The sequence below is a fragment of the Eptatretus burgeri genome, chromosome 10 (genome assembly GCF_056783735.1).
Source record: "Eptatretus burgeri isolate ZD-2024b chromosome 10, Ebu_testis_v1, whole genome shotgun sequence".
NCBI classification, from domain to species: Eukaryota; Metazoa; Chordata; class Myxini; order Myxiniformes; family Myxinidae; genus Eptatretus; species Eptatretus burgeri.
Window position 1 is genome coordinate 6181236 of NC_140970.1, and position 14822 is coordinate 6196057.

Here is a 14822-nt window from a genome sequence, read left to right on the forward strand (position 1 = left end):
GATATTGATATATTTGTATTTATTCTAATAACATTTTACTGTTCAAAGTTGAAAAGTGTGCTCTCTGGTGGACGATTTCAGGAACTACACCGTTTCGTGTGATAGCCGAAACCCCGTCACAGAGGGATTCCGTCCCATGAACGAAAAGTGTTTATTCTGCTTCAGAGTTGAAGGTTGACTATTGCCACCATGCGATGCACTCTTACAGGTACGAAGTTTCTTTCAGTCCAGGTCACAGTACTGAGAAAAACCTGATGTGACTGCCAAGAGGAGCACAAAATTGGTCCTTCAGTATTGATATATAGAATGGAGAAGATCAACACGTGGAGAGGGAGCTTCGATGAACAATGGGTGCTCGCTGGGTCTCCACCCGACAGGGTTCAACCATGGTTGATCGTGTCCGTGTTGACGAGGCGCACGTACATGTACGGTCCAGTGCACGGTTAATAAATATGAGGAGCGCCCCGTGTTTGGTTTCTGAGTGAGGAGGCCGAGTTACAAAGGAAGCACGAAGAGTCGTGTACGAGGCTTTCCTGACGCGGCACCGGGTTCACAGTGAGACGGGGATCGAGTGTCGCCGATGCTGTTTCGGGAAGGTTTTCGGTGCCTCTGAAAAGAGCCGTCCGACAAGAAGAGAGCGGGAGAGGAGAGTTCTTGGGCCCTTGAGTGAGGACGAACCGTTTACTTGTCCCAGTTCTTCTTTGGCAGTTTTACGACCATTTCCAACACCCACGTGCCGACATGATGTTTGTGCGCGACGAGGAACCGAAATATAAACACCAAACAGAATTCATTCCCCACGACACGTTTAAAATGACAGAACGTCTCAACATCGGCACAGATGTGGGATCAAGAGGCCGACACGCCTCCTCTCGTTCCAGCCAATGGCTGCCGGCCGTTCTCGAGCATCACGAGCCTGTGCTGCGCCTCCATCACGTGGTGACCCACATATTTACATACACACTCCCGTTATAAAGGAAAATGCTCTGCTCGATGATACATTCCTTGTATTGGTCTCCGAGTGATCTCCAATTTGTTGTTTCTCTGTGTTGATCATGCCCGCCAAGCCTTCCCAAGACCCTCCCAAGGCCGTCGCGGCGAAGAAAGGCTCAAAGAAAACCGCTTCCAAGTCGACACGAAAGTCCGGCGGGAAACGGCGCATCAGCAGAAAGGAAAGCTACGGCATCTACATCTACAAGGTGCTCAAACAAGTTCACCCGGACACGGGGGTTTCCTCCAAAGCGATGAGCATCATGAATTCGTTCGTCAACGACATCTTCGAGCGCATCGCGTCCGAGGCGTCTCGTCTGGCGCATTACAACAAGCGCTCGACCATCACGTCGCGGGAGATCCAGACGGCGGTGCGTCTGCTCCTTCCAGGGGAGTTGGCCAAGCACGCCGTGTCCGAAGGCACGAAGGCCGTGACCAAGTACACGAGCTCCAAGTGAGCTGCTCGGACTCGCACCACGTGGTTCTCGTGTCAATCCCCAAACGGCTCTTTTCAGAGCCACTCAAACGTTTCTTTAATGGAGTGCGACCTTTGCTTGTCGTGTGTCCTTGTTGAAGGAGTCAAGTCACGACGTGTCACGTGTGAGGTGGTTTATATGAAGTACAGTTCAGGTAATGTGGGTAACAGTGAAAGGTCGAGCACCATGATCAATATTAACATGTCTTGTACTTCATGTGCTTTCAAACACCCTCGGTGATCTTAACAATCCTGATGATAATTCATGACCTGGTGTTTGTGTGTGTTGGTCGAGGCTTCTCCTCCAGTTCTGACCCAATCACATCCAGACTTACTACAGGGGATCAGGGTAACCCCAATTAATGTGAGGGCGTGTTTTTATTTTTGTCGGTGGTCTTGGGGGTTGAGGGAGTTAAGGGGTGAAGGAAATTCTCTATGTAAATATGTATCGTGCAGTGCCCCTCCAGGTGGGGGAGGGTATCACAAGTCTCCACCATTTACAGTACAGTGTTCCTATCCGCACGTTTTCCAGTACAGTGAGATGTTTTGAATTATAAACAGTCGGTATGTTTTTGCTTCGTGCACGTTACCAGGGTTGCTTATTCTATATACGTACAGAGACGTCTCTTGCCCAGGCACCGCCAAAATAAAGGTATGCGTTATTAGAAGGTGTTGCATATTTGGAACAAGATCGCCCATCGGGTGGGAACTCTACTCGTCCTGAAAAAGCCGCGACCCACTGCTAGCTCTTACATTTGAACCCGAACATCTATTATTTGACCCTTCACCTCGTGAAAACCAAAATAATAATAATAATAATGATAATATCTATATATTAATACTGAAGGACCAATTTTGTGCTCCTCCTGGCGGTCGAGTCACGTTTTTCTCGGTACTGTGACCTGGACTGAAAAAAACTTCGTACCTGTAAGAGTGCATCGCACATCATGGCAATAGTCAACTTTCAACTCTGAAGCAGAATAAACACTTTTCGTTGAGACGGGGGCGGGGGACCAAGACACGGCAGGGGGGGCAAGGTAAGCAAATTTTTGGGTGGGGGTAAGCAAATTGAAAGTGGGAGATGGGGTGGGGGCTGGGATGAATTAGGTGGGGTTGAGTGTGAGGGGGTGGACAGGGGGCGGGGAATCAAGGGACGGGGGGGCGAGGAGTGAAGAGGCGAGGGTGGGCAATTAAATTTTTTGGCGGGGGTAAGCAAATTGTAGGCGGGGGTGGGAGGCGGGGGATGAGTAGGCGGGGACAAGCACGCCCTGTCCAGTTCTTGTCCCTCGAGTGTGGGTGAGCTGGTGAGGGTGGTTGAATGAACGGAATCCGTCTGTGACGGGGTTTCGGCTACTTAATAGTAATAATAATCCCCCTGTTGTCCATTTTATTTCTAATACCACACAATACATGATACAACTTCCGAGACGTCTTTAGCTCTTCCATGAACGAGGTGGTGGCTCTGAAAAGAGCCGTTGTTTTGTTGGAGCTGGTGAAGAACACCACCACCACCCACATGTTTAACCACCGAAACCGTACAACGTACGACCCTGACGTTTCAGAGCGTACACCACGTCCATGGCAGTGACGGTCTTCCGCTTGGCATGCTCGGTGTAGGTAACGGCGTCACGGATAACATTTTCCAGGAACACCTTGAGAACTCCGCGGGTTTCCTCGTAGATGAGACCCGAGATGCGCTTCACCCCACCACGACGGGCAAGGCGACGAATAGCCGGCTTTGTGATTCCCTGGATATTATCACGCAGTACTTTACGATGACGTTTCGCTCCTCCTTTTCCAAGACCCTTTCCTCCTTTACCTCGTCCAGACATGCTGAGAACGTTTCAATTCAAAGCACAATAAACGAACCGACCGGTATTCACGGTCTATATGGTGGTGCTACCGAGGATTTCTATTGGTGGAGAGCTCGTCATCAACCTTTACTCTTTAACCTTTACACTTTACCCCCTATATTTAATTATTTCCCTGGGATCAGGTGGGGGGAGGGGTGTGCGCGTGCCCGTCTGTGCCCTTTCGCTTTTCACCTCTCGTGCCGCGCATGCGCAAATGAACCTCACTCTCACGGCGCCTTCACCATCGATCAAGTGAACACGGAATCTTGATAAATGAGGTTTAACTTGGACAGTAATTGATGACAATTTCATTCTCAACACAACTTGAAGTACAGAACTTTGGCAACAATGAACAACGAGCGCACTCATCACCTGAACGCACTCATCACCTGAACACACTCATCACCTGAGCACACTCATCACCTGACCACACTCATCACCTGAACGCACTCATCACCTGAACACACTCATCACCTGAGCACACTCATCACCTGACCACACTCATCACCTAAACGCACTCATCACCTGAACACACTCATCACCTGAACGCACTCATCACCTGAACGCACTCATCACCTGAACACACTCATCACCTGAACACACTCATCACCTGAACACACTCATCACCTGAGCGCACTCATCACCTGACCACACTCATCACCTGAACGCACTCATCACCTGAACACACTCATCACCTGAACACACTCATCACCTGAACACACTCATCACCTGAGCACACTCATCACCTGAACACTCACCACCTGAACACACTCATCACCTGAACACACTCATCACCTGAACACACTCATCACCTGAACACACTCATCACCTGAACGCACTCATCACCTGAACACACTCACCACCTGAACACTCATCACCTGAACGCACTCATCACCTGAACGCACTCATCACCTGAACACTCATCACCTAAACGCACTCACCACCTGAGTTAAAATACCCTTCACAGGTATTAAGTAATGGAAAGATATTTTGATAATAGTTTTGATTTCAACAAAAGTTAAACTCCTCGTTTTGTCCGATCAACCGACTTGAACCTCGTTGAACCCTCTATTGTTATCTCTTGTGAATATCATTTCCTTGAGGTTCCAAACATTCCTCCTCGCTGTGTGTTGTCCGTAACCAAGTGTTTTCACATTCGTGCTGATCCGTGCTCAGGTGACCTCGACACGAGTCTCGGAAAAGCCGTTCATACCTGGTTTGTTTGACTGCCTTGTTCAGGTGGCCCCGGATAGGTATACAACAGGTTACATTTCACCATGAACCTTTTCACGTTTAATTCAGATCACAGAAGAGATTTTCCTCGTGAAGAACAGATGCTGAGTGAAGAAAGCCCGTTGGGTGAAGCCGACATCGGGTCCCAGTAAACGATGTTCCATCAAAGTGGATCTTCCATGTGCCCGTGTCTGTCCGTGGAATGCGGTGAAAGGTCCAGACAATTGAAAATGTGTTTCTCACCGTTTGCCAGCATGTACTTGTACCTGAAACCGTTGTGTGCATTGCACATGGAACGAGAACGGGCACTCATAGAGCGCATACCTTCACCGCCACTACTTTTTTTGTTCTTGGTATGAGTGTGGGGAACTGGTTTGATGCTGGTTTCATGCAAATCGAATAAGAATTGACTGAGTTATGCCGAAAACTGCATATTTTTCAAGGGCGTGACCCCCCCCCGACATTTTACCCCAACCGGTGACATGTGTTCTAACGTCAGTGTCACAAGATTGGGCATTAAATTCTGAACATTTTGGTGCTGGGTTCATGTAAAGCAGACAAGAATTGACCACGTTATGACAAAAACCGCATATTTTTCAAGGTCGTGACCCCCCCTGACCTTTGACCCCGAACCGGTAACAAGAGTATGGGCGTCATTGTGTCATATTGCATATCACAAGATGAAGCGTTGAATTCTGAACATTTTGGCATTAGTTGCATGCAAATTGGATAAAAATTGACCGTGTTATCGTAAAAAGACGATTTTGACCTTTTCGTGACCTTGACCTTGACCTTTGACCCAAACGATCCAAAAATCTAATGGAATGCTTCCTGGCTAATAACCAATCATCCCACCAAATTTCATGCAATTCGGTTTAATACTTTTTGAGTTATACGAATCACAAGATTACAAATAAATAAATAAATAAATACACGCCGACCAAAACATAACCTTTCGCAGAATGCGAAGGTAATTATCATTCGTGTTCATTACAGAGGTCAAAGTGACGCAGGAAACACAAACTGATGAGGAACAGATCTCATGGTTCTGTGAACATCCTCGTTGATCTCTACCACGTCCGCTCCTCCACGTCGTCACTATAAACAGGCCACGTGACGAGACGACACTCCACTTGTTATTGGATCTTCCACTTCCCTCTCATACTCTTGTTGGTTCGAAATGTCCGAGACTGTTCCCCTCACGACTTGGACCTCGTCTCTCAAGCGAGCCAAGAATAAAACTGCCGCTTCCAGGACCCCGAACAAGGCTGACGGAACCCTATCGGAAAAGATCCTCAAGGTGGTGGGATCGAGCAAGGAGCGAAACGGTGTGTCCCTGGTCGCTCTGAAAAAGTCCCTGGTGGCAGATGGTTGCGATCTCCAGAGGAATGGCTTCCGTATCAACGTGGCTGTGAGGAAGCTCATCGCAAGTGAACAGCTTGTGCAGACCAAGGGCACGGGCGCTGCCGGCTCGTTCAAACTGAGCAAGGAGAAGAGTGCCAAAGTGAAGAAGAGTGACAGTACCAGAAAAGTTGTGAAAACCACAATCAAGGCTAAAGCGGCCAAGAAAGCAACCAAAATGCCAGTTGTGACGAGGGCGGTGCGGAAGATATCCCCCAAGAAAGAAACCAAAATGCCAGCTGTGAAGAGGGCGGTACGGAAGATATCCTCCAAGAAAGAAACCAAAATGCCAGTTGTGACGAGGGCGGTGCGGAAGATATCCCCCAAGAAAGAAACCAAAATGCCAGTTGTGACGAGGGCGGTGCGGAAGATATCCCCCAAGAAAGAAACCAAAATGCCAGCTGTGAAGAGGGCGGTACGGAAGATATCCTCCAAGAAAGAAACCAAAATGGCAGCTGTGACTAGGACGGTGCGGAAGATATCCCCCACGAAAGCCAGAAGACCTACAGGTTCCTCTTTGAAGCGATCCAGTAATAAATCTGCCAAGGTGAAGAAAATGTGAACAAGGTTCTTCCGAGGACCAAGGGCAAGACCAAGGAAATGATGGCAAAGTCCAAACCTGCAGCCAAGGGGTTGAAGAACAAGAAGGTGGCACTTATAAAGAAGTGAAGGGGAAGAGAAGAGGAGGTGAAGCGTCTCTTGTTCTTCCTCGTTTAATTTGTCCAAAACCCACAACGGCTCTTTTCAGAGCCACCCACCACGTTCAATTGAAAGGAGCTGATTCGATGGGACATTAAATCACTGCAAGCAACTACTCTGGTGGATCTTACATGGAGACATAATAAATTCTGGCAAATGCAACCCGTCGCTTCATTGACAGGAGTATTAAGGGATGGGTAGTAAGAAGAGGAGAGATGGATGCTGAGGTGGAGTGGGCGAGGGTTGAGGGGTGGGGCATTGAGGAATTAGAGGGAAGCGAAGAAGGGTGGTGGAAAAATGAGGTGTGGCGGAAGGGCAGGCAGTGTGATGGGAAAGGAAAAACACGTGAAGGGAGGGCAAGGGAAGGCAGTGTGATGGGAAAGGAAAAACACGTGAAGGGAGGGCAAGGGAAGGCAGTGTGATGGGAAAGGAAAAACACGTGAAGGGAGGGCAAGGGAAGGCAGTGTGATGGGATGGTCCATCCAGCCATAACCACCGTCACGTCGAAGCATTACCACCATCTCGACACATAAGGAGATGTCCACCGTTCAGATTTGTTTGGAGATAACCACCTTTTGGAGATTACCACTGTCTGGATACGTGTGGAGATAACCACCGTTTGGATAAGTGTGGAGATAACCACCGTTTGGATAAGTGTGGAGATAACCACCGTCCGTTTGAATGTGGAGATAACTGCCATCTGGACATAACCACCAACCAGATAGGTTTGGAGACAGAGGGGGAAGGGGGGGGGGTTGAGAGAGAAAGAGGGATGGGAGAGAGAGAGAGAGAGTTGGGGGAGAGACAAAGAGGGAGAGTGGAGAGATACAGGAAGGTGAGGGGAGGGGAGGGAAGGTCCTTGGTGATTGGCTTAGCGGTTAGGGTGGGGGCTTGGGATAATATCCAGGGAATCACAAAGCCGGCTATTCGTCGCCTTGCCCGTCGTCGTGGTGGGGTGAAGCGCATCTCGGGTCTCATTCATCTACGAGGAAACCCGCGGAGTTCTCAAGGTGTTCCTGGAAAATGTTATCCGTGACGCCGTTACCTACACCGAGCATGCCAAGCGGAAGACCGTCACTGCCATGGACGTGGTGTACGCTCTGAAGCGTCAGGGTCGTACGTTGTACGGTTTCGGTAGTGAAACATGTGGGTGGTGGTGGTGTTCCTCAGCAGCTACAACAAAACAACGGCTCTTTTCAGAGCCACCACCTCGTTCATGAAAGAGCTTTAGACGTCTCAGAAGTTGTGTCATGTATTGTGTGGTTCAGAAATAAAATGGACATCAGTGGGATTATTGTTATTATTATTATTGTGGTTTTCACGAGGTGAAGGGTCAAATTATAGATGTTCGGGTTCAAATGTAAGAGGTCGCAGTGGGGAGCAGCTTTGTCAGGACGAGTTGAGTTCCCGCCCAATGGGTGATTTGTTTCAAGACTGCAACACGTTCTCACGACGCATACCTTTATTTGGGCGGTGTATAGGCAAGAGACGTCTCTGTACGTGTGTATACATATATATATATATATATATATATATATATATATATATATATATATATATATATATATATATATATATATATATATATATTAAATGACCCTGGTAACGTGCACGAAGCAAAAACATACCGACTGTTTATAATTCAAAACATCTCACTGTACTGTAAATGGTGGAGACTTGTGATACCCTCCCCCACCTGGAGGGGCACTGCACGATACACATTTACATAGAGAATTTCCTTCACCCCCGAACTCCCTCAACCCCCAAGACCACCGACAAAAATAAAAACACGCCCTTACATTAATTGGGGTTAACCTGATCCCCTGTAGTAAGTCTGGATGTGATTGGGTCAGAACTGGAGGAGAAGCCTCGACCAACACACACAAACACCAGGTCATGAATTATCATCAGGATTGTTAAGATCACCGAGGGTGTTTGAAAGCACATGAAGTACAAGACATGTTAATATTGATCATGGTGCTCGACCTTTCACTGTTACCCACATTACCTGAACTGTACTTCATATAAACCACCTCACACGTGACACGTCGTGACTTGACTCCTTCAACAAGGACACACGACAAGCAAAGGTCGCACTCCATTAAAGAAACGTTTGAGTGGCTCTGAAAAGAGCCGTTTGGGGATTGACACGAGAACCACGTGGTGCGAGTCCGAGCAGCTCACTTGGAGCTCGTGTACTTGGTCACGGCCTTCGTGCCTTCGGACACGGCGTGCTTGGCCAACTCCCCTGGAAGGAGCAGACGCACCGCCGTCTGGATCTCCCGCGACGTGATGGTCGAGCGCTTGTTGTAATGCGCCAGACGAGACGCCTCGGACGCGATGCGCTCGAAGATGTCGTTGACGAACGAATTCATGATGCTCATCGCTTTGGAGGAAACCCCCGTGTCCGGGTGAACTTGTTTGAGCACCTTGTAGATGTAGATGCCGTAGCTTTCCTTTCTGCTGATGCGCCGTTTCCCGCCGGACTTTCGTGTCGACTTGGAAGCGGTTTTCTTTGAGCCTTTCTTCGCCGCGACGGCCTTGGGAGGGTCTTGGGAAGGCTTGGCGGGCATGATCAACACAGAGAAACAACAAATTGGAGATCACTCGGAGACCAATACAAGGAATGTATCATCGAGCAGAGCATTTTCCTTTATAACGGGAGTGTGTATGTAAATATGTGGGTCACCACGTGATGGAGGCGGAGCACAGGCTCGTGCTGCTCGAGAACGGCCGGCAGCCATTGGCTGGAACGAGAGGAGGCGTGTCGGCCTCTTGATCCCACATCTGTGCCGATGTTGAGACGTTCTGTCATTTTAAACGTGTCGTGGGGAATGAATTCTGTTTGGTGATTATATTTCGGTTCCTCGTCGCGCACAAACATCATGTCGGCTAGTGGGTGTTGGAAATGGTCGTAAAACTGCCAAAGAAGAACTGGGACAAGTAAACGGTTCGTCCTCACTCAAGGGCCCAAGAACTCTCCTCTCCCGCTCTCTTCTTGTCGGACGGCTCTTTTCAGAGGCACCGAAAACCTTCCCGAAACAGCATCGGCGACACTCGATCCCCGTCTCACTGTGAACCCGGTGCTGCGTCAGGAAAGCCTCGTACACGACTCTTCGTGCTTCCTTTGTAACTCGGCCTCCTCACTCAGAAACCAAACACGGGGCGCTCCTCATATTTATTAACCGTGCACTGGACCGTACATGTACGTGCGCCTCGTCAACACGGACACGATCAACCATGGTTGAACCCCGTCCCGTGGAGACCCAGCGAGCACCCATTGTTCATCGAAGCTCCCTCTCCACGTGTTGATCTTCTCCATTGTTTATTAAAAACAACCCAAAGTGTTTCACAAAATCCATTTACCTCTGACAGATGCACACAAAGGTGTTGACGACGTGACGAATTACATGAAAAGTCGATTTCGCTTTCAAGGAAGCTGTGGTGGCTCTGAAAAGAACCGTTGGGTTGTGTGGTGACTCTAAAAAGAGCCGTTGGGTAGTGTGGTGGCTCTGAAAAGAGCCGTTGTGTAGTGTGGTGGCTCTGAAAAGAGCCGTTGGGTAGTGTGGTGGCTCTGAAAAGAGCCGTTGGGTGTTGTGGTGGCTCTGAAAAGAGTCGTTGGGTTGTGTGGTGGCTCTGAAAAGAGCCGTTGGGTCCTGTGCTGGCTCTGAAAAGAGCCGTTGGGTAGTGTGGTGGCTCTAAAAAGAGCCGTTGGGTTGTGTGGTGGCTCTGAAAAGAGCCGTTGTGTAGTATGGTGGCTCTGAAAAGAGCCGTTGGGTCGTGTGGTGGCTCTGAAAAGAGCCGTTGGGTCGTGTGGTGGCTCTGAAAAGAGCCGTTGGGTCGTGTGCTGGCTCTGAAAAGAGCCGTTGGGTTGTGTGGTGGCTCTGAAAAGAGCCGTTGGGTCGTGTGGTGGTTGTGTACTCGGACGAGCGGTTCAAGCTCGCTCGCCGCGAATTCGTCGAGCCAGCTGGATGTCCTTGGGCATGATGGTGACACGCTTGGCGTGAATGGCGCACGAATTCGTGTCCTCAAACAAACCGACCAGGTAGGCCTCGCTCGCCTCCTGAAGCGCCATCACCGCCGAGCTTTGGAAACGCCAGTCGGTCTTGAAATCCTGTGCTATTTCGCGGACGAGCCGTTGAAACGGAAGCTTGAGAATGAGCAGCTCGGTGGGCTTTTGGTAGCGACGGATCTCGCGCAGCGCCACGGTTCCAGACCGGTACCGATGTGGTTTTTTTCACACCACCTGTGGCCGACGCGCTTTTCCGCGCCGCCTTGGTCGCCAATTGCTTTCGCGGCGCCTTTCCACCAGTCGACTTACGGGCGGTCTGCTTCGTACGGGCGGCCATCGTGATCACCAGAGAACCATTCACAACGATTCTCACAACAAACGAAAGCAAATGAAATCATCGGAGAAACGCGCGAGCTGATCTTGTTTGCGTCGAGAAACGCTTCGGCTGTTTCCTATTGGCTGCTACGTTTTTCACGCTTATTCTTTTCTGCTTCAAAAGCTTTCCCATTCGCTGAAGAATTAAGCCCCACATTACCCTCTATCCATTGGATGAAACTTCACCCCCCCGACCTTACCCTCTATCCATTGGATGAAATTTCACCCCCCCACCTTACCCTCTATCCATTGGATGAAACTTCACCCCCCCCCACCTTACCCTCTATCCATTGGATGAAACTTCACCCCTCCCCCGACCTTACCCTCTATCCATTGGATGAAACTTCACCCCCCCTTTCATTGGCTCAAAGCTGAGCTCCACCTGATCTGCTCGGCGAGAGAAAGCTCCGTCCGCTCTCCTTTGCCCGTTTCTCCCACCATTGTTAGTGCAAGCTGATATGTACGAAAAACATGTCCCGTAGGATTTTTGTGCTAAAATTGATTTTTTTTTTGTGGGTTTGATACCAGTTTGGACCATAGTCACAGAAAATTTTAGGGTCCAAATTTTTCGGGTCCCGGAACCCGTTTTTTTCTGGCCCTTTTCATAATGGCCGCCATCAAACAGGTCTCGGCTCATATCTCAGTAACTAATTGATGGATCTTAATGATTTTTGTGTCTAATTGGGGGTTTTTCAGGGTGCTGAGTCCAATTATGAGGGTATCAGACCTATTAAAGGTAAAGTTCATTTGGTTAGGGTCTTGGGTATGTTGGGAAGAGAGGGGCATAAGCATATAGCTGACATAAAATGGTGTTGTGGCGCTTCAGTAACAGAACAAATTTTCGGCATAATTAGTAGATGCATATTATACATTATCAGCATCAAGATAATCATTTAGCAAGATGACTCACATTATATATATAGTCAACTATGATGTTTGGATCATGCATGAATGTCACAGTCAAATCTAGTTTATAATGTTACTAGATGCACATTTTGGTAATTAAATTGTATACACATCAAGTTGAATTTATGGTGACACATTTTTCTTATGTTTCAGATGTTGGATCAGAATACTGAGTATGTAACAGTGCAGCATCACATACAATGTCTCAAGACCTCTTGAATAGCTGCATTGTATGCCTTGCAGGCGAATCATCACAGAAGAAACTGGTCAAGAAACCTGGTGTCAACAAAATTACTGACTTATTGGCATGTTGCAGAGCACGTGTATTATTGGGAGAGAATGAGCTCAAGCCACTTGTAGGTCGTTTGTGTAGTTTAGATGAATTTCAGCTAGAGAATGATCGATATCGTAGTGAGTGCCGCAAGCCAATTGTGAACAAAGACCATTTTTAAAGAGCTAGAAAGAGGAAGCTGGATCATGAGGAATCTCTCTCTCCCTAATTTTTCATCAAAAAGAGGCCCTGGCCGTCATGGGAAATCCCAAGAAGAGACCCGTCCAAGGCGCTTTCAAACTGTGCAAAAAGAGGTGAAATGTATATTTTCTCCCTGCGAGTTTTGTACACCATCTGACTCACAAGAGCTCCATCGTGTTCTGAGTGACCCTATGGGTCAAACTCTGCTTGCTATCAAGAGCAACACTAAGGATGACACCATCAGGGTATGTGTCTCTGGCTTGGAACAGTAGGGGGATGCTGCTGCCCAGGAAAAGTATTATCATAAAAAATGCTTACGATATGCTCAACGGACATTCTCAGACAGTGTCAGCAAGGATAAGATTACTCGGGAGATTTGTGATGAACTGTTGCTCTTATCAGTCAAAGCCTCACTCTCTGTTGGTGGTGTTGTACTGAGTATGAATGACATCAACGATGAGTATGTATCAATTCTTGAAGAGCATCACATAGAACAGCTTTATTGTGGCAACCATCAAAAGTACCTAAAATAGTTGATTCAAGAATATCTTCCCAATGTCGAGTTTGTAAAATCTGTTCGTAAAAATGAAAGCGAAAAAGTGATTTTATCAAAATTAGTCAGCCAGGCAGTTGAACATGCAGCAGCACAGAATACTTCAGTCAATGCTTTGGTTAGCTTGGCTAATGGACTCAGGGATGAGCTCATGAGTCATCGACATTGGAAATTCAGTGGTGATTTGAGCAATTTCAAAAACTATGTGAACTTCTAGCTCAAACTCTGTTGCAGCATTTTGAAGGCTCCTTGAAGCAAGTAATGGTTGCCTACAACACACTTGTGCAGGTCAATTCCCCTTATGCAGTTCAAGAAGACTTCAAGGTCCATGGGCATGAGGAGGCCGACACCTTAATTCCTCTCCATGCTCTTGACAGTATCCGTGACAACACATTCAGAGAAATCCATGTACTGTCCCCTGATACAGATGTGTTTTATTCTCTTGATGGACCTGGACTCTAATGGTCGCCTTGGCACTTTAACTCAGCTGAAGTTCTGCACTAGTATCGGTGCAAAGTACAGAGAAATAGATGTACGAAGATGTGTGCAGATAATCGGTCAACATAAGGCCCAGGGTCTCATAGGCCTACACAATTTCACTGGAGCAGATTGGGGTGGCAAGTTCATGGGAATTTCGAAAAAAAAGATGGGCTGATGCCTATATCTCACTAGAAGATGATAACCCCATCATTGATTGTTTCCGCAACCTTGGCAAAGAATCCCTGTCATCTTCAGAGTTGGTGAATGGGGAACTTCCACAAGAAGTAAAAGCATTAGAAACATTCGTCTGCAAAGTGTATTCACCAAAGGGTCCACCAACATTGCTTGCTGTCCGATGGGAGCTCTTTAGATCAAAAACCTTGAGGCTGAGATGCTTCCTCCCACTCGCAGCACTCTGATGCCCCATATTGTCCGTACAAATTTTATATGTATGCCAGACAAATCCTATGTCTCTCCAAATCCATATCTTCCTCACTTAGGAGAGAATGGATGGCTGCTTGTGGAGGGAGTTTACATTCCATTGAAATGTCTATCTGCCCCTGCTCCTTGTGCCGTTCTTGAGCTGGTAAAATGCGGGTGTCGAACATTATGTAAAGGAAATTGTTCCTGCACCAAAAACAATTTGTCCTGCACTCCTCTCTGCAAATATTTCACTTCAGGTTGTAACAATTTCTCTGACTACCAAATGCAAGACAATGATGATCAGGATGACAATGAGCTATAAGGCTGTATACATGTAGATAGTCTGAGAAAATCTAACAAGCCTCGACTAGTCTGTGTAGATAGTCCAATAATCTAATAATCTTAGAGCATGTAGAGTAATCTTCCATATTGGTGTCGACTTCTTTTTATACCATAAACATTTAGTACTTGTATTAATATTAAATATTACTGTGCTTGTATAGTTTTAAGGCTATGAGATCATTCTTCACGTTGCAGGAAAGTAATTTGTGTTGAGTTCGTTTTGTTTTCCATGAGAAATTCTTACAAGTCAAGAGGAATCTTGTTTATTGGTGTCTATTCCCACAATAGACATTGAGTGCTTGTACCAGTATTTGATATTTAGTGTTCTCGTCATTGTATAGTTTTGTGGCTATGAGTAAGCTGAAACTTCACCAAAAAGTGGTTTGTGTTGAGATTTTTTTTTGCATTTGTAGCCTTGACCTTGCCAAAATATTATTGCCTCCTACCACTAATCAATCTGGAACCCTCATAATTGGACTCGGCACCCTGAAAAAACCCCAATTTTTCACAAAAATCATTAAAATCCATCAATTAGTGACTGAGATATGAGCCTCGACCTGTATGATGGTGGCCATTTTGAAAAGGGCCCGAAAAAACGGGTTCCTGGA

At 47.3% G+C, this 14822-nt stretch overlaps 4 protein-coding genes and 1 pseudogene across 4 annotated transcripts; 2 read left to right on the forward strand and 3 right to left on the reverse strand.

Moving 5' to 3' along the window:
- Positions 1 to 963: 963 nt before the first annotated feature.
- On the forward strand, positions 964 to 2466 carry LOC147017888 (histone H2B type 1-P-like). The gene has a single exon (XM_085896956.1). The coding sequence runs from the start codon at positions 1056 to 1058 to the stop codon at positions 1446 to 1448; it is 393 nt and encodes a 130-aa protein (XP_085753082.1). The 5' UTR covers positions 964 to 1055; the 3' UTR covers positions 1449 to 2466.
- Positions 2467 to 2761: 295 nt separating this feature from the next.
- LOC147017889 (histone H4) lies at positions 2762 to 3758 on the reverse strand. Its single transcript, XM_085900031.1, has one exon. It carries the CDS (start codon positions 3295 to 3297, stop codon positions 2986 to 2988), a length of 312 nt encoding a protein of 103 aa, XP_085756157.1. The 5' UTR covers positions 3298 to 3758; the 3' UTR covers positions 2762 to 2985.
- Positions 3759 to 5731: 1973 nt separating this feature from the next.
- On the forward strand, positions 5732 to 7377 carry LOC147017890 (histone H1.1-like). The gene is given in 3 exon segments (XM_085896958.1): positions 5732 to 6178; positions 6449 to 6503; positions 6506 to 7377. Coding segments are annotated over 3 exon segments (618 nt in total). The 3' UTR covers positions 6622 to 7377.
- An 849-nt stretch (positions 7378 to 8226) lies between these two features.
- On the reverse strand, positions 8227 to 9333 carry LOC147017891 (histone H2B type 1-P-like). Its single transcript, XM_085896957.1, has one exon. It carries the CDS (start codon positions 9222 to 9224, stop codon positions 8832 to 8834), a length of 393 nt encoding a protein of 130 aa, XP_085753083.1. The 5' UTR covers positions 9225 to 9333; the 3' UTR covers positions 8227 to 8831.
- A 509-nt stretch (positions 9334 to 9842) lies between these two features.
- LOC147017892 (histone H3-like) lies at positions 9843 to 11636 on the reverse strand (annotated as a pseudogene).
- Between the last annotated feature and the right edge of the window lie 3186 nt (positions 11637 to 14822).

What these genes read in the sequence shown, in the direction of transcription:
- LOC147017888 (XM_085896956.1), top strand. Translation starts at nt 1,056, where the DNA reads ATGCCCGCCAAGCCTTCCCAAGACCCTCCCAAGGCCGTCGCGGCGAAG.
- LOC147017889 (XM_085900031.1), bottom strand. Translation starts at nt 3,297, where the DNA reads ATGTCTGGACGAGGTAAAGGAGGAAAGGGTCTTGGAAAAGGAGGAGCG.
- LOC147017891 (XM_085896957.1), bottom strand. Translation starts at nt 9,224, where the DNA reads ATGCCCGCCAAGCCTTCCCAAGACCCTCCCAAGGCCGTCGCGGCGAAG.